Raw genomic sequence first — 26,203 nt, forward strand, 5'->3', positions numbered from 1 at the left:
GTCTGACTTGGCCCCAGCTTAATAATACTGGCTTAATAAAATCAACCAGAACACTTGCAGGAAGAACAGGCATACCATCCTCTGGTTTGGTCAATGCCTTCAGCAATGAAATCTGCAGGAAAAGCATCTTCAAACTCCTTCTTGTTTTCAAATGGATAATGAACTTGAGCATAGGGCATGCTTCCACTCTCAAACCAGCAGTCAAATACTTCAGAGATTCGCCGCAATGAGCCTTTCCCACAACGGGATGGAATAGTCAGGTGGTCAATGCTAACAAACAAAAGTTGCAACTTTAAGTTAGGCACAATGGAACTTGCAGTTTAAGCATCAGTAGGAATCACAAAGCACTGACAAGATTGCAGTTATGTACAATATTTTGGTCAATGAGGACGATGTATACAAGTAATCTCATAAGATCATAATGTAGCTATAGAAATCCTGTCACTTAGTGACACTGTTGTAGTCCTAAAACTATATAGCACAATGTATCATTCACTAGTTTGTGAAGTACACAAACCTACTAAAGCTACAAGATGTATAAAAGTACTGTATAGTACATATAAATATGCAAAGTCTATAGTACATAATAACAAAGACTGTAACAGACTTAAATATTTACTTTATGCATGGTTTGATTCCTATGTTAAAAAGTAATATGCTCTATTATGCTACTGGCACCCATTTACAGCTTATGTTTAACATGTGTCTTGATGCCATCTAGAAGTTGACTATGTTGAAGAAAGATTGCTCTAAGTTTGTGAAGCATGCTCTAGGATGTTTGTATCATAGCACAATTTTCAAAGAACACATACTATGAATAAATAATGCAAGAACTATGTGCATTTACAGACTGAAATAGCAGTTCTTAAAAGCTTTCAGAGAAAATGAACTATATAACTGTAGGTGGGAATGAGAGGGAAAAACAAAGGGGTGACATCCAAAAAGAAATGTACTCTTTATCTTTGTACATTACCTTTATAATAACAATTAAAAATTAAATTAAAAAGAAAAAAAGCTTTCAGGGAGCATCAGGAGTGTCCAGTCATACACCAAAGTCACCTGATGTTTTAATCAAAGAGAGAGGGCAACTTATCTCAGCTTGACATGAACTATCAACAAAGTAATTAATAAACTAGTGTTTTACAGGTATACCTGCAATGCACTACAGACTGTGTGGTAACAGGAGGATGACAGGACTGAAGTAATTCAAGCATTCAAAAACTAACCTCTCTCGGTGGAGATCTGAGATCTTTACTCCTGACAGTTCTTCAAGTTCTGCCACGGATCCAATGCAAACTACCTATGAAAAGTGAAGAACAGGAGTTCCTTAGTGCCAGAGATCATGCTGAGTTAATTCATATAAATGAGACTCATGTTTAGTTTAAGAAATCTCTGATTTTCTTTAGAAGTTCATTAAGAACTATAAACATGGCTCAAGTAGTAGAGTTACCTGTTCAACAAGTGCAAAATTCTGAGTTCAAACTCCAGTACTGCCAAAAAGCCAAAACCAAACCTTAGTCTGGGCTGAAGGACATGGAAAAGGCAAATGCTAATTTTTCTTTTTTTTTTTAATTGTGAAAATACTGTACAGAAGGGTTACAATTACATGGCAAGATAATGAGTACACTTCTTATCAAGCATTGTAGCCTCCTCCTTTGTTTCCCCTTCCCCCGCCCCCAACCCTCCTCCCCCACCCCCCAGCAAATGCTGATTTTGCTACTTTGTTACCCATACCTGTACCAGAAGGTTCCTACATACAGAGAATTTTAAATATTCAGTCATGGCATGTGTGCATGTGTGTTGGTACTGGTGTTTGAACTCAGGGTCCTGAGTCCTCTTTTGGCTTTTTTACTTATAGATGATGCTCTATCACTTGACTCCTACTACAGAGAATTTTAAATATTCATAGTCATGGCGTGTGTGTGTGTGTGTGTGTGTGTGTGTTAAATATTCATAGTCATGGCGTGTGTGTGTGTGTGTGTGTGTGTGTGTGTGTGTGTGTGTGTGTGTGTGTACATGTGTACGTATATGCTGGTACTCCTGAGTTCTCTTTTGGCTTTTTTACTCATAGATGATGCTCTATCACTTGACTCATATCCCCAGTCCAGCATTTTGCTAAAGATAAGGGTCTTTCAAATCTTTCTGTCTGGGCTGGCTTCAAACTAAGATTCTCAAGATTAGCTTTCTCAGTAGCTAGGATGACAGGCTTGAGCCACTGGTGCATAGATGAATAGGTATTTTTGAAGGATTTACTATATGCAAATCTCTGCCAAAAACAACCTGAAGTTTATTCTAAGGTAACTTAGTTTCTTTCTGATCTCTGAATCTGGCTCTTTAACTGGAATTCAAAGATAATTCTAGAACTAAATTATATACTAGATCACAACAAAAAAAATCAGGATTGTATCTGGGTAAAGAGCTTAGAGGAGAGGCTTTGGCACCTAGAATGTGATGATCATCTGACAGGAGCTGTACCAGCAGGAATGGCTGTGGCTTTCAGCCAGGAAGGGCTTCTGCTACCTACAGGTGCTCCTGCCCTCTGTCATAATCTACTAATCTCTGGGGTACTATTGCTTATTATTGCTGCAAAGCTTGGTACTACACAGAAAGCTCTACCATGGAAGTATGCATGCATGATTATCTATCATCTATTTATACACACACACACACACACACACACACACACACACACACACATCACAAAATTAGAAGTTAAAGATCTGCCATGCATTGTTTAACTTAAAAAAAAAATCGCCAAGTTTTCCTTTAACCTTAGGTTAATGCTACAGTGATTAAGAGGACATCAAGAGAAATCAATACAACACAAGAAGTAAACAATGGGGATTTCCCTGAGAAAAACACACAAAAACACTGTGTATACGTGTGTGTGCGTGGGCAGGTGTTGATATTGGCACTTGAACTCAGTGCCTGGGCAGTATCCACTAGCTTTTTCCCTCAAGGCTGGCACTCTACCACTTAAGACACAATTCTACTTTCAGCTTTTTGGTATTTAGTTGGAGATATGAGTATCACAGACTTTCTTGCCTAGCTGGCTATAAGCCATGACCCTCAGATTTCAGCCTCCAGACTAGCCAGGATTAGACATGAGTGACTAACAATTGGCTACCAACTGAATTTTTCTTTTTTTTTGGTTCCACTCCTGGGGGTCGTTAACTCAGTACCTGTGTGCTGTCCCTAAGTTTTGTTTTTTTTTTTAAACACAAGGCTAACATTCTACTATTTGAGCCATAACACCCTTTCTGCTAAGGGTCTCACAAATCTGCCCAGCTGGCTTCAAACTTCAATTTTCAGATCTTAGCCTCTTGAACAGCAAGAATTACAGGCTTGATCTACTGGAACCTGGTCAAATAAAATTAAAATAAAATTTAAAATAAACATTAAACCTCTAAAACTAGATTCTTATATCATCCCACGAGGAAATAAAACAAAACATAAGGAAATAAAACAAAACAATAAGAAAGCAGCAGCAGAAAAAAAAAGCCGTATTTTTATACCACATTCATAAACCACGAAGTAGCAAAAGTGAACATAAAGACATATGATGCTACCTCACCTCCTTCAAGTCTTCACTGACCCACAATGGGATGGGGGTGCCCCAGTATCTGTTTCTGGAAATTGCCCAGTCATGTGCATCTTTTAGCCAATTTCCAAACCGTTTTTCTCTCACAAACTCTGGGACCCTGCCATAAACAGATTATCAATTACGTAAGAACCTAAATAAGACAAAAGCCTATGTGCAATTCTTTGTGGACTGAACACTCTAGAAATGCTGAGCTCACTGCGAGAAACATGTCTTCTGGATATGTCTTCAGTACATGCAACCATCTGTGCTGTCACCACTGATTCTTAGCATACATGCCTGCCACACTCACCTCTCCACCTTACTCTCAGCTCAAGATCCAGTAATAAGGCAATTTCCTCAGCTTGCGGTTTCTCACCTGTCTTTGCTGTCTCTCCTTCTCTGCCATCCCTCCCATTCCCAGTATTATTGCTTCTGACAGAAGAAAGCTCCTAATCCCTAGAGGTTTGGCTCCATATGATCCTTCCTAAACATAGGAATGAGTCAGAGCACACCAAGGCTCTCAAGTTATTCTCTTCTTCTCTCTTTTTTTTTGGTTGGTTATGGGGCTTGAACTCTGGGCCTGGGTGCTGTCCCTGAATTCTTCAGCTCAAGGTGAGCACTCTACCACTTGAGCCACAGTGCCTTTTCTGGTTTTCTGGTGGTTAATTGGAGATAAGATGACTTTTCTGCCTGGGCTGGCTTTGAACTGTGATCCTCAGATCTCAGCCTCCTGAGAAGCTAGGATTACAGGTGTGAGCCACCAGCATCTGGCTCTCTTCTTCTCTTCATTATTAGACTTAGTATTCTACACAAATCAGTTTCTATATTCACAGCCATCTTTACTACCATTCTGTACCCAGTACCTCACACACTGGAGAACTAATGAGCTTGCTATCCATAGAAATTCAAAACTTGTTTTAAGAAAGATGAGGATGCTTTTACTATATTAGAAAAATTACAACTTGTAAACCACATCCTCTATTATCCATTCTCCCCAAATCCAATGTATTGTTGAGGCCTTGTGGGAAGTACAAATTTCAGTGTAAACCCCCAGTGAAAAACATTTTTTGAAATACATAAAGCCTTTTTCCATTTTTGTACACACAGGCTGAAAGGATGTAATTTCCCTCAGATGTCTGTGTTGTGATATCTCCACAAAGACAAGAGCAGGAGGCAACACCTACTCCAGGACTGGATGTGATAAGCATTAAGAAGCTTTGGCAGATACAGACTAAAATAATGCTTATCATGAAATTAGACTCTTGAGTATAATCTCAGGGTCATTTCCCAGCAAGTGGCATTGCTTATTTCCATTGTGTGTATAAGAAAAGGTCTGGGACTTGAACTTAGGGCCCTGGCATTGTTCCTGACCTTTTTTGCTCATGATTAATACTCTACTACTTGAGCCACAGCTCTACTTTTGACTTTTTGGTGGTTAATTAGAGATAAGGGTCTCTTAGACTTTCCTGCCTATCCTGGCTTCAAACTGTGATCCTCAGATCTTAGCCTCTGAGTGGTTAGGATTACAGGCATGAGCCACTGGTATTCTAGTTGTCATGTTTCAAAAAATGTAATTTTAGGGGCTGGGAAGTTGGCTCAGTGGTAGAGCGCTTGCCTTGCATACATGAGGCCCTGGGTTCGATTCCTCAGCACCACATAAGCAAAAAGAAAAAAGCTGGAAGTGGTGCTGTGGCTGTGGCTCAAGTGGTAGGGCACTAGCCTTTAGCTGAAGAGCTGAGGGACAATGCTCAGGCCCAGAGTTCAGGCCCCACAACCGGACCAAAAACAAAACAAAACAAAACAAAATGTAATTTTATTGTTGTTATTAATGTGCTGTACAGAAGTATTATCATTTCATAAGTCAGGTAATGAGTACATTTCTTTTTTGGACAGTATCACCTCTTTCTTTACTTTCTCCCAGTTTCCTCCTCTGATCCCTAACTACAAGTTAGGTAAGTCATTTTTCACATAGTGGACAATGAATAGCAAAATTTCAATTGTTCACCATTGTTTTAAAAAAAGGCCAATGCTTCCTTGAATGCTGTATTGTAAGAAGAGTATTACTTTTGTCCTAAAATATTGAATTATTTTGTGTGACAACACATGGAATAAAGACAACTGATACAATAAACAACAAAAGATGACTATTAATTTGGAGGGAGTATGACTTACTATTAATTTGACCATTAATTTGAAAAGGACAGTATGAGTAAACATCTCATGCTTACCAATAACACAGGTCGTTGTTCTTCAGAAGCTTATCCGCCATGTGCTCCACGCGCACAAACCAGCTGGGCACCGCTTTGTAAATAAGTGGGGTATCTGACCTAAGAACAATGAATCACACATACAGCTGGGTAGATGGGGGCATGCAGGCACCCAGAAGAAGATCAATTTTCATTCTCTTACTAACATCACCACTGTCTTCTCAGCTAATATTCACTTTCATTATATAAACATCTGTTTCCAAAACTGTTCAGCTCCCTTCATGATACAAGAAGCTAAAACCTAAAATAAGAGTAAGATTAGAGCCAAGTTCTTGTGACTCATGCTTATAGTCTTAACTGCTCAGGAGGCTGAGATTTGAGAATTTCAGTTTGAAGCCAGCCTGGGAAACAAATCTGTGAGACTATTATCTTCCATCAATCACAAAAAGCTGGAAGTAGAGGTATGGCTCATGTGGCAGAGTAATAGTCTTGAGCAAAAAGCAAAGTAAGAATGTTAGGTTGAGTTCAAGCCCTAATGCTGGCAGAAAAAACAAACCACTACCACCACAACAAAACAACAACAAAAAATAGGATTAGAAATAAAAGTTCTGTTCATGAGTTTTTTGAGGTGTGATATGTTAACACAGAGAAAGAAATGTGGAGAATGAATTTTAGGCTAATGAAAGTTACACTTGCATCTGAATATTTATGTTGTTATTTCCCCCCTGCATGCTGGTTATTGAACTCAGACCTAGGTACTATGCATTAGCTTTTTTGTTTGTTGGTTGGTTGTGGGGCCTGAACTCTGGGCCTGAGCGCTGTCCCTCAGCTCTTCAGCTCAAGGCTAGCATTACCACTTAAGCCACAGCACCACTTCTGGCCTTTTCTGCTTATGTGGTGTTGATGAATCGAACCCAGGGTCTCATGCATGCAAAGAAAGCATTCTACCACTAAGCCCCTTTCCCAGCCCCTGTCCATTAGCTTTTTGCTTAAGCTTGGTGCTCTACAACTAGCTCTACTAGCTTTCTGAATTAGAGATAAAAGTCTCAGACTTTCCTGCTTGGGCTGGCTTTGAATTGCAGATCTCAGCCTCCTGAGTAGCTGATTATGGGCACAGACCATTGGACCCAGTCTACATTATGATCTTCTATTGAAATCTGACAATACCATTAGTTTCTCAATAAATCCTACTATAGACTTGCAGAAATATTGGTCAGTCTAAAACCAAATGTAGTGACAACACAAGATAAATTTGCATATCTCTTCTTTCTGTTTTTAATTTGGGGGTTGTTACTGGGGTCTGAACTTATTAGGATTTGACTTGCTAGGCAAGTCCTCTGCTACTTTAGCAGGTGTGCCAGCAAGTATGTCTATTTTTGTCACAGTACACCTAGGGAAAGAGACAATTTAATGCATTTATAAAACTCTCTTCCAATTAAAATAAGGGGAATTTCTAAGCACTAATTGTAGGATACACATAAAATGGACCTACAGATTTAAAGGTACAGCACACACAAGTACACAAACACACTTGAAGCTCTACTACAAGTCTTTTTCTCCTCTTACCTCCAGCAGAACGGGTAGCTGTGAGTGAAAGTGCTGGCAATAAGAAGTCGGCCATGTTCCTTCAGTGTCCTGATGATATTTTTGTCAGCATCCTTTTTTTAAAAAAATAGAAAATTTAGTCAGTAAACAACATACCATACTCAGTAACAATGCAATTATATTACTAAATTCTGACCTTTTGTTGTGAAATAAAAGACACAAGTAACACATTTCATTTAAAATTAGTCTGTTTAAGTCAGGCTCAGTGGCTCATATCAGTAATCCCAACTCTCAGGAAGAAGGGATAAAGTCAGCACAGGCAAAAGATTCAATGAAACTCCTATCTCAATCAAAAAGCTGAATGTGGCAGCCCATGGCCGAGGTCCCAGCTACTCAGGAGGCCATAGGTAGAATGTTGTTCAGAGGCTGGTCTAGACAAAAACATAAGGCACTATTCAAAAAAATAGCTAAAGTAAAAAAGGTCTGGAGGCAAGACCAAGTGGCAGAGCAACCATAAGGTCCTGAGTTCAAACCTAATTTTGCCAAAAATACAACACACACACACATACACATATATATGTACATATTATACATATATACAATGCTCTGTTCAGGGGACAAGATATAATTCAGTGGTAGAAAGCTTGCCTAGCATGCATAAGGCTCTGGGTTCAATCCACAGCAAAACAAAAAAACAGCAGCAACAAAAAGCAAACTGCTCATTTTTAACCATTCAAGTATTTTAAGTACTTAATATTACATTCCACAACACTTAAGGTGGTGAAGGTTTCCATCAGAAATGATTTAGGGTCAAAAGATAACTTTATGAGACATAAATCAGATTTTCTGACTTCTATATCTAAAGCTAAAGCAACATTGCCTCTAAGATGACTCTTTGAGAGGAGCTGATATGTAGTGGGAAAAAAATCCAAAAACACTAAAAGACAAAATAAAAATAACTTAATGGATTGATTACAACTCAGTTATAAATAATGAAGGATATCAATTAGTTGCACTAACTTCCTCAGTGGGGGAAAAAAACCTGATGAAGTAAGTATGATAAGACCAAATCTACATCATATGAACTACAGACCTTCACATACTGTCCCATGAAATCTGTCACTTCTGCTGTGAAGCAGCCTGAAGCATCCACAGGGCAAATGGGGACTGAGTCTTTCTGAATAATGTTGGCATCCATACAGACTCGATAGTCATCCTGGGAAAGGCAACAGGAGGCAGGGTGGAGAGAACAGAACAGGAAAAACAAACAAAAAAAGTGGTTGTGGAGAAAGAAGGAAGCATAGATAGATTTGGGAGGATTTTTCAATAGTTCAGTATCTATACTGGATCACTTCAGCCTCTTAACTGCAGATGACACAAGACCATTTAGAGAATGAAAAGCCTCAGAGCCAGGCAGAAATCAGACCATCCAGCCCTATTTTCCCCACCATTATAGTGACACAAAACTGTCCTAAAACTAAATCAAATTTGACTTGTCATAACAGCAAATAAGTACAGCTGGGAAAGAAAAGTAATACACAGTTATGAGGCATGAACTATTTAGTATATGGGACTAATATACACACAGATGAAATGTCCCTTACACCCTTGTCAAGAAACACCCTAAAGGATGGCCACACTGATCTAAATTAAATAAGTAAACTGGCCTCAGATAGCATAGCTGCCCTAGATTACCATCATGCTTCATAATATGTGTTAATAATTAATAATAATTAGAGCTCTGGTCAGGCAATGGTCTGAGCACTTTACCACATTAGCTTATCTCACCCTAACAAGGATGCTGGGAGAAGGCAGACTGGTTAGGATGGGAACTATATATACAAGTTTCCTGAGCCATCTGGGGGCAATGAGCCAGAAAACAAGCTAACCCAATGGATTAGACACAGTAAAGAACTTTAGATCCACAGCTTATCATCCTATGATATTTACTTCTCACAAACACATTCATGGAATTATGTTACTCACAGCACCGAAGTAAGGGGCTTGATGCACAACCCCTGTGCCTTCTTCCTCCTTCACATAGTGGTCAACAAGCACAGTGAAAGCACCCTTCTCTTTATACTGGAAAAGAAAGGCCAGTGTGTATTAGGGTATAATACAATGGGTTCAACTATGATAAGAACCTGAAAACAAAACATTCAACATGTAAAGTTATTTTTAGATAAGAGCTCACCATTATTATAGGTTGGAAAGAAACATATTGATCTGGTACTCCATTTCCTTAGATCATGGCTTACCACATACATAGGACATAATTATCTGAAGTCTTGCAGAAAAATTTTCTAAACACTCTGACCAGATAAGTGGGCCTTTTCATTACTCCCAACCTCCACAATTGTCCCAGTATGAGTTTATTGTACTGTCTCAGAAAACTTGTTCCCTCCCTAGCACAAAAAAATGCTGGGTTCAATCTCCAGCACCAAAAAGTGCTTTCCCGAAAAAGTATTCCCTAAATAATTCACTTCCTAGTGCATTTTCAGTCAATATGTGTGCTTTGGTTCTCCTTTTCCTTTTAATTGAGTTCAAGCTCTTTAGACATTAAAGTAAAATACGTCATTACCTAATCATGCCTGTAATTCAACTAGAAGTGAGGAGGTTGAGATCAGAGAATTTGAAGCCAGTTCAGGAAGAAAAGCCTGAAACATTCTATCTCCACCATGGCTCAAGTTCTAGTGGACCAGACAAGCAAGTTAGCCCAGCAAGTTCAAAGCCTTAAGTTCAAGTGTTGATTGACACCAGTGCGCGCGCGTGCGCACACACATGCGCGCACGCGCGCGCACACGCACACACGCACACACACGCGCACGCACACACACACACACACACCAGCTAGCAGTGATAAAACCTGAAGAAACCTCTTCTGGCTTATGATGAGATGTTCTTTTTAACTACACATACCATGGCATTCTGTTTCCTTACATCTTAAAACTGAATCTTTAATTGCTCTAACTTAAGTCACCTTGAAATAATTAAAAATTTAAAAAAAAAATTTTTTTTTTGGGTCCAGTTGTGGGGCCTGAACTCTGGGCCTGGGCACTGTCCCTCAGCTCTTCAGTTCAAGGCTAGCGCTCTACCACTTGAGCCACAGCGCCACTTCTGGCTTTTTTTTCTTTTTGCTTATATGGTGCTGAGGAATCGAATCCAGGGCCTCAGGCATGCAAGGCAAGCGCTCTACTACTGAGCCACCTTCCCAGCCCCCTTGAAATAATTTTGTAAGGTGTTGCATGAAGGTGTTAGGAAGTCTTTGACATCATAGGTATTTTTTTTGTTTTTGTTTTTTGGGTGAGTCGTGGGGCCTGAACTCTGGGTCTGGGTGCTGTCCCTCAGCTTTTCAGCTCAAGGCTCGCACTCTACCACTTGAGCCACAGCGCTACTTCCTGCTTTTTCTACTTATGTGCTACTGAGGAATCAAACCCAGGGCCTCATGTTTGCAAGGCAAGCACTCTACCACTGAGCCACCTTCCTAGCCCTGACATCGTAGGTTCTTAAAATCATGCACACAGGAAAAACCATGGAGTATCAATGGATCTAATTGTAAGTGAAGAAAGGCATCACTGCCCTCTGGTCTCTAAATATCCATTTCAGAATATACCTAAGCTGGGCTGGGAAGGTGGCTCAGTGGTAGAGTGCTTGCCTTGCATGCCTGAGGCCCTAGGTTCAATTCCTCAGCACCACATAAACAGAAAAAGCCGGAAATGGCACTGTGGCTCAAGTGGTAGAGTGTTAGCCTTGAGCTGAAGAGCTGAGGGACAGTGCCCAGGCCCTGAGTTCAAGCCCCATAACCAACAATAACAAAAAAAGAATGTAAGAAGAAAAAAAAAAGAACATACCTAAGCTGAGTCTGGGCAGCCTTCCTGGCTAGCTCAGCACATACCACTAAGGGCTGCAATGCTGTCCCTAAGGCAGCAAATATAATCATAGCTCCACTTAAGATTTCAGAACAGGAGCTGGGAAGGTGGCTCAGTGGTAGAGTGCTTGCCTTGCATGCCTGAGGCCCTGGGTTCGATTCCTCAGCACCACATAAGCAAAAAGAAAAAAGCCGGAAGTGGTGCTGTGGCTCAAGTGGTAGAGCACTAGTTTTGAGCTGAAGAGCTGAGGGACAGTACCCAGGCCCAGAATTCAGGCCCCACAACCGGCCTCCCCTTCCCCCCAAAAAAAAGAAAAAAAAAAAAAAGATTTCAGAACAGTTGAGTGCTAGTGGTAATCCTAGCCTACTCAGAAGTTTTAGATCTGAGGACTAAAACTTGAAACTAGCCTAGGCAGAGAAGTTTGTGAGACTCTTATCTCCAATTAGTCATGACAAAAAATCTAGAAGTAGAGTTGTAGTTCAAGTGGTAGAGTGCCAGCTAAAAAAAAGATAAAAAGCTAAGAGACAGAACCTAAGGCCCGAGTTCAAGCTCCAGTGCCAGCACACATACACATACACAGAAATATTTCAGAACAGTGTAATTTAGGTGTGTATTATGCAATTTGGTCCCAAGCAGAACATACAGTATTTGCATAAAATTCACTGAAGTTCTGAAGATAAATCAGGAAGCTTATTTAGTGGATAGGTGCTATTCACTTTATTCCAATATATACTGGGTGATTATTCCAGAGAGAAGTTTGACTTCAGCTGACTGTTCCTGTCTAGGGTAGGTAGCCCTGTGTATTGCTGTGAGTGAGCCAAGTTTTCCTGTTTTTTTTTTTTCTTTCTTTCTTTTTTTTTTTTTTTTGGTCAGTTGTGTGGCTTGAACCAAGGCCTGGTACTGTCCCTGAGCTATTTTTGTTCCAAGCTAGTGCTCTACCACTTTGAGCCATAGTGCCACGTCCAGTTTTCTGGTGGGTAAGTGGAGATAAGAGTTTCACAGACTTTCCTGCCCAGGTTAATTTTGAACAGTGACTCCCAGACTCCCGAGTAGCTAGGATACAGGCTTAACGCCACCATTGCAGGGCTACTGAGATTCTTAATAGGGTTGTAATTTGGAAATATGACGAGTCTCTCAGATAAGGAAGAGATTTTCAACAATGAACATGTATGATATACAAAAGAATGTAGGCAAATTTTTCAAAGGCATATCAAAGAACTGTTAAAGAAGGCATTTTAGTTCAGTCATGAAGCAGGAAAAAAAAAAGGATGTTTAAAATGGGAGGAAAATTTTATGAAAAAAGATGAAAAAAAAAAAGAGTCAGTGGGCAGCAGGGCAAGGGTCCATTGGTAAATGGTCAATGGCTTGCAAAGAGAATGGGTCAAGGGCAGAACACACAGAAATATTGAACTTCAACTTGAAGGTCATTAAGGAGAAGTAGAAAGACGTGAGGAATCAAGATACAGAACACCCTGCTGTCAGTGGTAGAGAGCTTGCCTTACATGCCTGAGACCCTGGGTTCGATTCCTCAGCACCACATAAGCAAAAAGAAAAAAGCCGGAAGAGGCGCTGTGGCTCAAGTGGTAGAGCTCTATCCTTGAGCTGAAGAGCTGAGGGCCAGCGCCCAGGCCCAGAGTTCAGGCCCCATGACCGGACTCCCAAAAACAAAAAAAAAAGAGAAATATACTCATTACCTGACTTATGAAATGGTAAAATCCTCTGCATATCAGCAGTAAAAAAGGATATATGTTAAAAAAAAATGAAGGAGATAAAGTTAGGACCTGTTGTAGTGCCTAGATTTAAAATATCTACCATGTCAAATTCCTTGAACGAATTCTATATACTTTTACATATGATATTATATTCTGAACACTATCTTAAACTGTAAGAATTGTCTCAAATTCTCCTAGCAGACTTAAGGACTAAAAATAAACACATTTAAATCTTATCGAAGCTGGGCACTGATGACTTATACCTATAATCCTACCTACTCAGGAGGCTGAAATCTGAGGATTGTGGTTCAAAGCCAGACCAGCAGGAAGTCCATGAGACTTTTTTTTTTTTTTTTTTGCCGGTTGTGGGGCCTGATTTCTGGGCCTGGGTGCTGTCCCTCAGCTCTTCAGTTCAAGGCTAGTGCTCTACCACTTGAGCCACAACGCCACTTCCTGCTTTTTCTGCTTATGCGGTGCTTAGGAATCGAACCTAGGGCCTCATGCATGCAAGGCAAGCACTCTACCACTGAGCCACCTTCCCAACCCTCCATGAGACTCTTTTTTTTTTTTTCATTAATAAAATAAATGGTTTATGTTTTATTTATTTTTCCCATGACTCTTATCTCCAATTAACTACCAGAAAGCCAGAAGTGGTAGTGTGGTTTAAATTGGTAGTGTCAGCTTTGAGCAAAAAAGATCAGGGACAGTACCCAGGCCCCTAGTTCAAGCCCCATGACCCCTACCTGCCTCCCACAAAAATCCTATCAAATGTAATGTAATTCCTTTTGAGAAAATTGTTTATACGCATTCCTATATAATTTTAATTTCAAATAAGAAGAAAGCAGAATTAATGACAATGCTAAAGTAGAACTTTCAGATTCAGGCACATTAACCAGACCACTATAAGAATAAGACAATGTAAATTCCATTTCAGTTAGCAAAGTATGAAGAGCTGAAGAACAGTGTCTCTGAGCTTACCTTCAGAAAATAGTCAAACAAGGGCTTGTACTTCTTGCCTTTGAGATAGGCACCAGGGAACCTAGAAATAAGAGAAAAAGCAAATTCAAATGAACAATAAGGCTAAAAGAACCTAAGAAATGAAACTAAGTCACATTAAGTCACCATCCCTTCTGGTTAGTCACAAACAAACTAAACTTAGAACTTAATTTGAACATGAACATAACTTTCAGATAATAAAGCTATCTTTCTCTTTTTTTTCCTTGAAGCTTATACTGAGGCTTGGACTCAGGGCCTTCCATTGTTGCTTGGCCTTTTTGCTCAAAGCTAGTGCTTTGCCACTTTACGCCATGGCTATTCTTCTGGCTCTTTGCTAGTTAATTGGAGATAAGTCTCTGGATTTTCCTTTTTTTTTTTTGTCGGTAGTGGGGCTTGAACTCTGGGCCTGGGCGCTGTCCCTCAGCTCTTCAGCTCAAGGCGAGCGCTCTACCACTTGAGCTACAGCGCCACTTCCGGTTTTCTGGTGGTTTATTGGAGATAGGAGTCTCATGGTCTTTCTTGCCCGGGCTGGCTTTGAACCGCGATCCTCAGATCTCAGCCTCCTGAGTAGCTAGGATTACAGGCGTGAGCCACCAGCGCCCGGCCTGGATTTTCCTTTGAACTTTGAACCTCAATCCTCAAATCTCAGCCTCCTGAGTAGCTAGGATTACAGGTATAAGCAACCAGTGCTAGGCTAAAACTTGTCTTTTAAAAAGCAATGTCAGACACACATACCCATCAATTATTTGAATAATCACCTTTCAAGGATCTCATAGTCACTTTCCAATTTATAGAGGGCTGATAATCTAGCTTCCATTAAAATGAGCAATCTTCCTCTGGCAACATCTATGAAAACAAGGAAAAAGAGTGGAGCTCAGTAATATTAGACCAGCTGACTTTAAATACAAACATCAGGCATGCTATTTTTTCTTACTGAGAAGCTTCTACATCTCTTGTACCTACAACTAGTGTGCCCACAACCCACAGAGGAACCCTGCAATGCTTCAAGGATGACAGTAAGACACAGACAGCAAAGGCAGTAAGTAGATACTATTAATTGTGTTGATATCCCTTTTAAGAAAATTAGTGAAAATAAAATAAAATGAAAAAAAAATACAAACCAAAAAAAAAAAAAAAGAAAGAAAAAGAAAATTAGTGATATACAAAGTAAAGTTCTCTGTAATCTAATCCTTGTACATGTTTATTTAGTCATCTATTCATTTAGATTATTTTCTTTTTTACTTTCTTTTTTTTTTGGGTCTGGTCGTGGGGCCTGAACTCTGGGCCTGGGCACTGTCCCTCAGCTCTTCAGCTCAAGGCTAGTGCTCTACCACTTGAGCCACAGCACCACTTCCGGCTTTTTTCTTTTTGCTTATGTGATGCTGAGGAATAGAACCCAGGGCCTCAGGCATGCAAGGCAAGCGCTCTACCACTGAGCCACCTTCCCAGCCCCTCATTTAGATTATTTTCATGGCATAAAATAACCCATGTACATACATAAAATGTGTAAGTCTACCATTTAAGCAATGCCTATTATTTTTTCTGGTTAATGAAAGATGGAGTTTCTTAGACTTTTCTGACTAGGCTTGTTTTGAACCGTGATCCACCAGTTCTGAGTCTCCTGAGTAGTTCAGATGACAGGCATGAGCCACCATGTGAAAGTTTATTTTTTTTTCTTTAGTCTAATTTAATTTTATTATTTAGTAGTTGTACAAAGAGGTTATCATTCTATGTCAGGTTATGAGTACAATGCTTCTTAATCAATGTCACCCCACCTATTGTTCCTCCCTATTTCCCACCCATCCCGACCCTCAAGTTATGTAGTTCATTTTTACATAATGTATTTAAAAATTTCAAAACAACCATAAATTATTAAAGTATTACTATAGTTTTCCAATTTGTGATTACTTAATATAAAAAACAATCCACTAGGTCTCAGCCTCCTGACTCTGACTCCACTCTTTTCTCAAATTCTTCCCTTACCAACACAAGCTAGTATGAACCTAGTTACCTGGTATAATATAGCCTTTTGGTTTTATTTTAAAAAGACATGTTAGGAAATGGCACTGTGGCTCAAAATGGTAAAGTGCTAGCCTTGAGCAAAAGAACTCATGGATAGTACCCAGGCCCTGAGTTAAGCCCCACAACTTACAAAAAAGTCACGTTAACCAATTCTCCACTTCTAAGTAGCATTAAATATATCAGCCATCTTGAATAATCACTAATACTCAGTATATCCAAACTGTCATCATTCCAAACTGAAACTCTGTGCTCATTAAACTAACTCTCCCTTCCCTCTCATACTTGGGCAACTGTATGTGCCTTCTGTTTGAGTGTGACTACTCCTTGGAATACTAATCTCTATGTGATCGCGTTATAACAGCACACATTTCCTCTTCTTTCTTTTTAAAACTTTTATTGTAAAGGTGATGTACAAGAGGAGTTCCAGTTCCAGTTTTTTGGTGATTAATTGGAGATACGTTTCAGACTCTTCCTACCTAGTCTGGTTTTCAATCTTTAAGCCTTCTGAGTAGCTAGGATTACAGGTGTGAGCCACTAGTCCCTGGCTATGCTTTAGTTTTTTTGTGTGTATGTGCGTCCGTCGTGGGGCTTGAACTCTGGGCCTGGGCGTTGTCCCTGAGCTCTTCAGCTCAAGACTAATGCTCTACCACTTTGAGCCACAGCACCACTTCCGGTTTTCTGGTGATTGATTGGATATAAGAGGTTCATGGACTTTCCTGTCTCAGCTGGCTTTGAATTGTGATCCTTAGATCTCAGCCTCCTGAGTAGCTAAGATTACAAGATATGAGCCAACACCCTGATTTTTGCTTTATTTTTTGAAGAAATGCCACAGGGTTTTTCACTGCAGGTATACCAGTTACTGTTTCTGTTTTTTTTTCCTTAACAATAATGTTTATCTTTTTCTTCTTTCTTTTTTCTCATAAACTATACAAGTCTCCAAGTCTGAAAGGCATTTATTTGTTCACAAAATACCAACCTTTTTTGCCACATAAATCTGTATGGAAAACTAGTTAGGACTATAACTCTCTACAAAACATTTTTTTTGTGCCGGTTCTGAGGCTTAAACTCTGGGCCTGGGTGCTGTCCTTGAGCTATTGCTCAAGGTGAGCACTCTACTATTTGAGCCATAGTGCCACTTCTGGCTTTTTTTGAGCAGTTTAAGAGTTTCACAGAGTTTCCTGCTCAGCTTGGCTTCAAACCATGACCCTCAGATCTCAGCCTTCTGGAGCAGCTAGGATTATAGGCATGAGACACCAGCTCCCAGCAACTTTTTTTTTTTTTTTTTAATTTTATTTTTTATGCCAGGGCTTGAACTCAGGTCCTAGGTGTTGTTCCTTAACTTTTATTATGCAAAGCTGGCATTCAACCACTTGAACAACAGCTCCACTTCCAGCCTGGTTAATTAGAGATGGAGTCTCTTAGACTCCATCTGCCCAACTCCTTCTGCCCAAACAGGCTTCAAAATGTCATGTTCTGGCATTTGCCTCCCGAGTAGCTAGGATTACCAGTATGAACCACTAATGTCTGGCTTCTACCAGGAAATAATTGAGTGACACAAAGTCCTCCTTTAGGTACCAATTTCTAATACTAATGTTTCTGAATCTTAGATTCTGTATTTGCAATAGAAACACGATGTATAAAAGTACATCACAAACTGAAAAGTTTTATTCATACTTTTTTTTTCTCACATCAAAACTACTTTAATTTTTCTTCTTCTTTTTTTTTTTTGTCTATTGTGGGCCAGGGCCTGAACTCAGGGCCTGGACACTGTCCCTGAGATTTTTTTTGCTCAAGGCTAGTGCTCAACCACTTTGAGCCACAGTCCAACTTTCAGTTTTCTGGTAGTTAATTAGAGATAAGAGTCTCACAGACTTTCTTGCCCAGGCTGGCTTTGAACTGCCACCCTCAGATCTCAGCCTCTTGAGTAGCTAGGATTATAAGGCATGAGCTACCAGTACCCGGTAACTTTAATGTTTTGTTCATTAGTTTTCAATCAGAAATTAAAAAAAAAAACTTTTTAGAGGTATCTTTCATTTATATAATACATAGGGTCTCACTACTTAAGAAGTAATTGTCCTATCAATATAAAGCACAAACAATCAGGCTCATATTATAATTAATTTAATTGACAGTCCTGGGGCTTGAACTCTGGGCCTGGGCACTGTCCTTGAGCTTCTTTTACTCAAGGCTAGCACTCTACCATTAGAGCCACAGCACCAATTCCAGTCTTTTCTGTTTATGTGGTACTGAGAAATGGAACCTAGTGCATGCTAGGCAAGTACTTCCCAGTCCTCTTACCTTTAATCTTTACATACTGCATATCAGGATTAACACATAAAGCAAGGTTACTAGGCAGAGTCCAAGGAGTGGTTGTCCAAGCAACCAAAGATATATTTTCATCTTCCTCCAAAGGGAAAGTTATAAATACTGAAGGATCTTGAACATCCTGAAATAGAAAATATTTTCTAAAATCTGTAATAACAGACACATATTTAACTGATCATAAAGAGAATTAGAAGACATGAAATTTTAGGATAACATAAGCTCTTGAAAAAAAAACACTTGCTGCCAAACAAAAACAAAAACAAAACAAAAAAACACTTCCTGCATTCTTATAATGGTTCACGACTATAATCCTAGCTACTCAGGAGGCTGAGATCTGAGGATTGCCGTTCAAAGCCAACCCAGGCAGAAAAGTCTGTGAGAACCTTATCTCCAATAAACCACCAGAAAACCAGAAGTGGGGCTGTGGCTCAAGTGCTAGTCTTGAGCTGAAGGACAGCGCCTAGGCCCAGAGTTTAAGCCCCACAAATAACCAAAAAAAAAAAAAAAAAAGAAAAAGAAGAAAATACAGCTGAGTCCAGTGGATCATGCCTGTAATCTTAGCTACTCATGAGGCTGAGAGCTAGGGGATGGCAGTTTAAAGTCAGTCTCAGCAGAAAAATGTAAGAGACTCCATCTCTAATTCATAAAATACAAACAAAAAAAAAAAAGAAAAAAAAAGAAAATTAGTGATATACAAAGTAAAGTTCTCTGTAATCTAATCCTTGTACATGTTTATTTAGTCATCTATTCATTTAGATTATTTTCTTTTTTTCTTTCTTTTTTTTTTTTTTGGGGGGGGGGAGGGGTCTGGTCGTGGTGCCTGAACTCTGGGCCTGGGCGCTGTCCCTCAGCTCTTCAGCTCAAGGCTAGTGTTCTACCACTTGAGCCACAGCGCCACTTCCAGCTTTTTTCTTTTTGCTTATGTGATGCTGAGGAATCGAACCCAGGGCCTCAGGCATGCAAGGCAAGCGCTCTACCACTGAGCCACCTTCCCAGCCCCATGGCTTGATAACTTTTTTTTTAAAAGAAATTTCTTTTCTTTTTTTTTGGGTCCGGTCGTGGGGCCTGAATTCTGGACCTGGGCACTGTCCCTCAGCTCTTCAGCTCAAGGCTAGCGCTCTACCACTTGAGCTACAGCGCCACTTCCGGCTTTTTTCTTTTTGCTTATGTGGTGCTGAAGAATCGAACGTAGGGCCTCATGCATGCAAGGCAAGCGCTCTACCACTGAGCCACCTTCCCAGCCCCCTTGATAACTTTTAAAGCCATGTATTAAGTAGAATAAAGAAAAGAGGTTTCACTACTATAATTGTCCATTCTACAGAAAGTCCATAAAGGTTTTATCAATGAAATAATTGATTGAAATTAATTCAAATCAATAAGATCTCTACAAATTAAGAATTCAGTTACATCAAAAATAAATCTATGAGAAGAGGATGCATGGCTCAAGCGGTAAGAGTGCAAGCCTTGAATGAAAAGGCCAAGGGAGAGAATGAGACCCTGAGTTCAAGTCCCAGTACAAAAATAATTAAGTGAGGCTGGGAATGTGGCTTAGTGGTAGAGTGCTTTCCTAGCTAGCATGCATGAAGCCCTGGGTTTGATTCCTCAGTACCACATAAGCAGAAAAAGCCGGAAATGGCACTGTGGCTCAAGTGGTACAGTGCTAGTTTATAAGAATAAAGGGGCTCAGGGACAGTGCCCAGTTCCTGAGTTCAAGCCCTAGGACTGGCAAAAAAACAAAAAAAGTGAAGTAAATAAGTAAATAAATCTATGGCTGAGCATGGTGGTGCAGATTGCTAGAAGGCTGAGGCAGAAAAATCTCAAGTATGAGGCTAGCTTAGGTTATATAGGGAAATCCTGTCACACACACACACACACACACACACACACACACACACACACACACACACACACACACACACACACGCGCGCGCGCGCGCGCGCGCGCGCGCACAGAAAAAACAAAAATAACAATACTATATCATCAACAACAAGAGAACCCAAAAACCAAGCAAAAAAAAACTATAGGAGGAAACAAAATCTAATTTTATGTATCACAAATGTTTACTTTGTAGCAAGGATGAAAGGGCTCACTGTTATAACTCAGTTGCCTACATATTTAACCCCTTTTCAATAAGAATATACTTTATCTATTTGTAGGCTAAAAGCTCCCTAGCAGTAATATGAAAGTACTAGCATAGGGGCTGGGAAGGTGGCTCAGTGGTAGACCGCTTGCCTTGCATGCATGAGGCCCTGGGTTCAATTCCTCAGGACTACATAAGCAAAAAGAAAAAAGCCGCAAGTGGCGCTCTGGCTCAAGTGGTAGTTGAGCTGAAGAGCTGAGGGACAGCACCCAGGCCCAGAGTTCAGGCCCCATGACCAGACCCAAAAACAAAACAAAACAAAAAAAGAAAGTACTAGCATATGAAAGTACTGTTACCAGCATAAAAGCACAAGGAACCATATTAATGATAGTATCATTAAATAAATGAAGTATATCCCTCAAAAAACTCAGATATTTATTAAAAGAATGCATAAATTTCAGTTCATTTGTGTTTTTTTTAATATTAAAAACTCCATCTTAAAATTTACTAGCTAAAAGGTGGGCTGAAGGTATGGCTCAAGTAGTAGAACACCAGTAGCCAAGCAAATACAAGGCCCAGGGTTTAAGTATCAGTACTGGTAAAAAGGAAAATGTCAATTATCATTTAAAAATAGATGGTTAGATAAAATGGCAAAATGACCAGGTGCTGGTGGCTTATGCCTAAAATTCAGGAGGCTGAAATCTGAGAATCATGGTTTGAAGCCAGCCCAGTTAGGAAAGCCCATGAGACTCTTCTCTTCAATTGGCTCAGGGTCACCACTCAGGCCCTGAGTTCAAGCTTCAGGGCTGGCAAAAAAAAAAAAAAAAAGGCAAAAATGAGACTAGTTCCTAAATATACACCAGTGAAGACTTCATATTTCAGAAAACTTGGTGTTTATCTTCTTTCTAGATGAATCAAAGCACTGAATTCTGTAACATTCTAATGTCTCAACATCTCTATGATACCAATGATGGATAACCAGTGACTCCATTTCATAAGAAAAATGACCGTAATATAATTCTGTACCTCAAATTTAATTCTTCCTACACCTTTGATATAAGGTAGCAGATAAAGCATAAAATCATCCCAACCAGTAACCCTGAAGAAGTGGTGACTAAAGGAAAAACAGGTCAGAGCTGGATTTGTTAACCCAAGAAGAGACACAAAAACATGGTCAAAGTAAGTAAAATTCATTATAATAAGACACAATATAAATACAATGAGGGGAAAAATTACTTTTGTGTGTGTGTGTGTGTGTGTGTGTGTGTGTGTATGTTTTGCCGGTCATGGGGCCTGAACTCTGGGCCTGGGTGCTGTTCCTCAGCTCTTCAGCTCAAGGTTAGCGCTCTACCACTTCCGGCTTTTTCTGCTTATGTGGTGCTGAGGAATCATGCTTCATGCTTGCAAGGCAAGCACTCTACCACTGAGGCACCTTCCCAGCCCCTTTTTGTTTTTTGTTGGTTGTGGAACTTGAATGCAGGGCCTGGGCACTGTCCCTGAGCTTTTTTGCTGAAGGCTAGCTGTCTACCATTTTGAGCTACAACACCACTTCTGGTTTTCTGGTGATTAATTGGAGATAAAAGTCTCACAGGCTTTCCTGCCTGGGTTGGCTTTGAACCGCGATCCTCAGATCTCAGCCTCCTGAGTATCTAGGATTACAGGCGTGAGCCACTGATGGCTGGTTCCCTCATTTTTATCTTAACAGTGCTTTTGTGCATGATTGATAATAATAACATCAGAACACTATAGTGACCAATGATTGGGGCTGGCACTCTACACAGGGAATACCAGTGAATACTTAACTTGATTACAGTTATTCAACCTCCATATATTAATGCAGCTTATTCTTTCACATACCTTGTAATTCTGGTGTGATTCGAAGTTAGAAAGAGGAGTATTACATGTGGTAGAGAAGGGCATGACTTTCACACCTCTATAAATGAGGCCTTTATCATACAGTTGTTTGAAGACCCACCTATCAAGTTAGGAGAAAAAGTTCTATAATTACATAACCAAAAACCTATTTGCTGAAATGCAAACAACTTTGCCAATTCCTACTGAAAAAGGAAAATGTTAGATCATATTGCATAATGACATACCAATGATATAAACCTATGCTGTACGTATCAGTGAAAAAATTTACATTTTTCTTTGGAGATGTTGAAAAAGTAGTTTTATCAACATATTAACTATGGTTGGTCTTTTCCCTTTAGTTTTCTGGTGTGTTGTTTAAATTTTGTGATAATGGACAGTTTTATAAGAGCACTGTAAAAAGTATAAAACACTGGGATTAGAATCAGGTATGACTTCCACAGTTGGTAAAAATCTTTTAGTGAACACTTAGTTGCGTTGCCTAAAGCTTAGGGTACACAGACACTACAGAGATTAACAATAATAGTCACCTAAAGTTGAACAGTGTTGACTACTCACCTCCTGCAGGTAAGTATCAACATACTTAGTGGGAACCCCTACTAAATTCTTTGTTTTCATCTTCATATTCTGATTCCTACTTGCCTATCACAGAGAGTTAAACTTTTTTTCCACTAAGCTGGGATATAGCTCAAGGGTAGAAGGATTTCATTGCATTTATAAAGTATAAAATATACTTCTCCAAATCAAATACCTACATGAAAGCAAGCTAACTGATCTTAGCACATTTCTCCATTGACTAAGACAACAAATAATTTCAACATACATACAACTTTAAGTAAACCTACCAGACAGACTCCATAAACTGTGGATACAAAGTTTTGTAGTCATTGTCAAAGTCAATCCATCGGCCAAGTCTGGTAACAGTAGACTTTAAAAATATGAACATTAGAATAAAATTAGAAAATTATATTTGCTATTATACAACAATATGCCTTTTAGTTTTTACTGTCATTATATGTAATTCTGAGAAATCAGAACAATCCATGGTTCAGGCAAATTTCTAAATAATACGTTATATAATGTTAAAAAACCATTCTTCTTGGCATTTACAAGTATTCATTTATAAACCCTACAAAAACCACTATGTGACACACAGCACAGAAACTGTTATTGCTACCAAGAATCATCAATGGATGCTAAAAATAGATTACTGAACTTACCACAAGGAAAAGACTATTTGTAGATAATCTCATTAGAAAATATTTACTAATTGCAACGGAAAAACTACAACTTTACAAAGAAAAACTGACAAGTTATACCTAAAGTGAACAAAAGTTACCATCCTGTCTTATAACATGATATACTGAAAAAGGAAATGACATCATTTTTGAGGTTTCTTGCCCCAAATACCATAAATTGAATCATTATGCAATATTAGACCATGAGGGGCATTCTGTAAAATAATTTGCCTATATTTTTCAAAAGTGATAAAGCAGCAGCTGATGTGCAGCTCAGTAGTAGAGCTTAGCATATATAAGACCTTTGATTCAGTCCCCAGCAAAATAGTCACACAGTCACACAGACAGACAGATAGACAGACAGACAGACAGACAGACACACACACACACACACACACACACACACAGCAAGGATTTGAAAGACAAAGAGTTGCTTCAGACCATGTTTGTGATTTTTTTTGGCCAGTCCTTGGACTTGAGAACTCAGGGTCTAGGTTTTGTCCCTGAGCTTTTTTTTTGCTCAAGGGTAGTGTTCTACACTTGAGCCACAGCTCCACTTCTGGCTTTTTGGTAGTTTATTTAAGAGTCTCAGAGTTTCTTTCCCAGGGTGGCTTTGAATCACAGTCCTCAGATCTCAGCCTTCTGAGCAGCTAGGATTACAGGTGTGAGCCATTGGTGCCCAACCCATGTTTGTAATTTTTTAATACAAATTATTTCAAAATGAAAAGTTCTGTGTGTGTGTGTGTGTGTGTGTGTGTGTGTGTGTGTATGTGTGTGTGTGTGTGTGTGTGTGTGTTTAAATTTAAACAGAGAAAAGAGAAGAAAAGTCTTAAGCCAGACACTGGTGGCTCATATCTATAATCCTAGTTCTCTAAGAGGCTAAGGTCTGAGAATGGCAGTTTGAAGCCAGCCTGGGCAGAAATATCCATGATTCTTATCTTCAAAAAACCAAAGTGGATGTCTGGTTCAAATAGTTAGGTGTTAAGTCTTAAGCAGAAAAATCTAAGTAAGAATGTGAGACTCTCAGTTGAAGCCTCCTCAGTGCCAGCACGAAAGAGAAAAAACAAAGTTCTCTACCTCATATTCATCATAAGATTTCCCCCTTCTAGTGACCAGGGAATAAAGTTACGCTGGGAGAAAACTGAGCTCTGACTTTACATGTAGATGAAATAAGACTTTATATTTCAGTAAAGTAAAGCCACTGAAGGTTTCTGGACAGAGAAGCATGATGAACAGTGCTGTGGAAAGAGTACAAGGCAGTCTGACTGACACCTAAATACTTGAACCAGACTTCCATTTTGACTTTTTGAAGGTAAGAGGCAAGGATTTTTATGCTCAGGCTGGCTTCAAACTGTAATTCTCGGATTTCAACCTCCTAAACAGCATGAGGAAGAGACTGTTTTAGAAGAGAACATGAAAGTGAATAAGTTAGTTGTAGGTAATAAAACAACCAGATACTGAGATTTGATGCTTGATGTGATAATAGGAATTTAAGTTTAAAGACTACGGGAATGATACTATTGGCAGAATAGGAAATTCTGAACAAGACCAGGTTAGTACTTGAAGTTAAGATGAAGAAAACAAGTTAAGATGGAGAAAACAAAAGCCAGATTATTTTTAAATCATACAGGCCTACAAATGTAATCTGAGCAGCAGAGAAGAAAGGCGAAACTTTGTTCCCAAGCCAAAAGAACGGAGAATTCTGCACACAATAAAACACTATTAAGTAGCAAACAACTTGAGAAAAAAAAAAGAAAGTGGTTCTTGGCCTGGAGGTTTAGGCTCTGATTTCAACAAACAGACATCAAAACAAAACAAGGCCTGGTCAAAACTTGAATTTTTAAAAATATGGGAATTGTTGCACTGGAACATTCTAATAAATCTGTTTGTAAGAAAAGCACAATTCCTGTCACATTCTATGAGCAGGTAGGAGATTAAATATGGAAGACTAATTAAGCACACAGAAATTAGGGGGGAAAACATGTAGCTGAAGCTAACAAACTCCTAAGTGGAAGTTAAGGCTTGTTCTTTGGTATACACAATACAAAAAGGAGTGTGAACACTTCTTGTGTCACAACCACACATGAGAAACATACTTTTGGGAAGACCTCATAAAAAGTACAAAGGACCATAAAGCATTTTAATGTCCATTTAAAAACATTTTCTGACAATAATTTAACATACCCTCCACTCAGCAGAGTATCTCATCACAATTGCCCGGCACTGACGGTTATATTCTGCAATCCCCATTTTGGCCACATCCTCTGGTCCTCTGATTCCCAGTGTCTTATCAATTTCATATTCCTGAAAAGTTGCAGTGAGTGTTAATATTCTTATAAAGTTGTATTTATAACTAACCAACTCTAGAAAATAAAAAAGCTTTTTAGTATTATTATTGTTGTTATTAAGTAGTTGTACAAAAGGATTACAATTTCCTATGTTACCTGAGTACAATGCTTCTTGGTCAATGTCACCCCTTCATTTATTCTTCCCTCTAGTCCCTACCATCAAATTACATAGTTCACCTTTACATATTATACATTGAATATAATGACTACATTTGCTCACCTTTCTTCCCTTTATTTCTGGGTTTTCCCATTCTTCACTTTTGCCCAACCCCAAGACAAATTCAACTTTCTAGTATTCACTTTGATAAACAGTACTGTAATTGTTCAGGAAAGTTATGCCTTTGAATTCTTCCCCTAATCAGTGTGTGTGTAAATGCATTTAGCCCAATGTAAACAACTTTGAAA

At 39.2% G+C, this 26,203-nt stretch overlaps 1 protein-coding gene across 1 annotated transcript in view; it reads right to left on the reverse strand.

Annotated features, from left to right (window-relative positions):
- Iars1 (isoleucyl-tRNA synthetase 1) overlaps positions 1-26,203 on the reverse strand; it is a 76,525-nt gene that overhangs the window by 41,040 nt on the left and 9,282 nt on the right. The window contains exons 4-16 of the mRNA XM_070033262.1: positions 25,635-25,754; positions 23,058-23,140; positions 22,198-22,315; positions 18,233-18,380; positions 14,671-14,758; positions 13,895-13,955; positions 9,322-9,417; positions 8,429-8,551; positions 7,357-7,448; positions 5,812-5,910; positions 3,575-3,701; positions 1,227-1,300; positions 76-270 (exon numbers count right to left, since the gene is read on the reverse strand). Of these exons, the coding sequence (XP_069889363.1) occupies positions 76-270; positions 1,227-1,300; positions 3,575-3,701; positions 5,812-5,910; positions 7,357-7,448; positions 8,429-8,551; positions 9,322-9,417; positions 13,895-13,955; positions 14,671-14,758; positions 18,233-18,380; positions 22,198-22,315; positions 23,058-23,140; positions 25,635-25,754 (1,424 nt within the window). The remainder of the gene's footprint in view (positions 1-75; positions 271-1,226; positions 1,301-3,574; positions 3,702-5,811; positions 5,911-7,356; positions 7,449-8,428; positions 8,552-9,321; positions 9,418-13,894; positions 13,956-14,670; positions 14,759-18,232; positions 18,381-22,197; positions 22,316-23,057; positions 23,141-25,634; positions 25,755-26,203) is intronic.

The sequence above is a fragment of the Dipodomys merriami genome, unplaced genomic scaffold (assembly GCF_024711535.1).
Source record: "Dipodomys merriami isolate MVZ:Mamm:240054 unplaced genomic scaffold, mDipMer1.0.p SCAF_22, whole genome shotgun sequence".
In the NCBI taxonomy this organism is placed as follows: Eukaryota; Metazoa; Chordata; class Mammalia; order Rodentia; family Heteromyidae; genus Dipodomys; species Dipodomys merriami.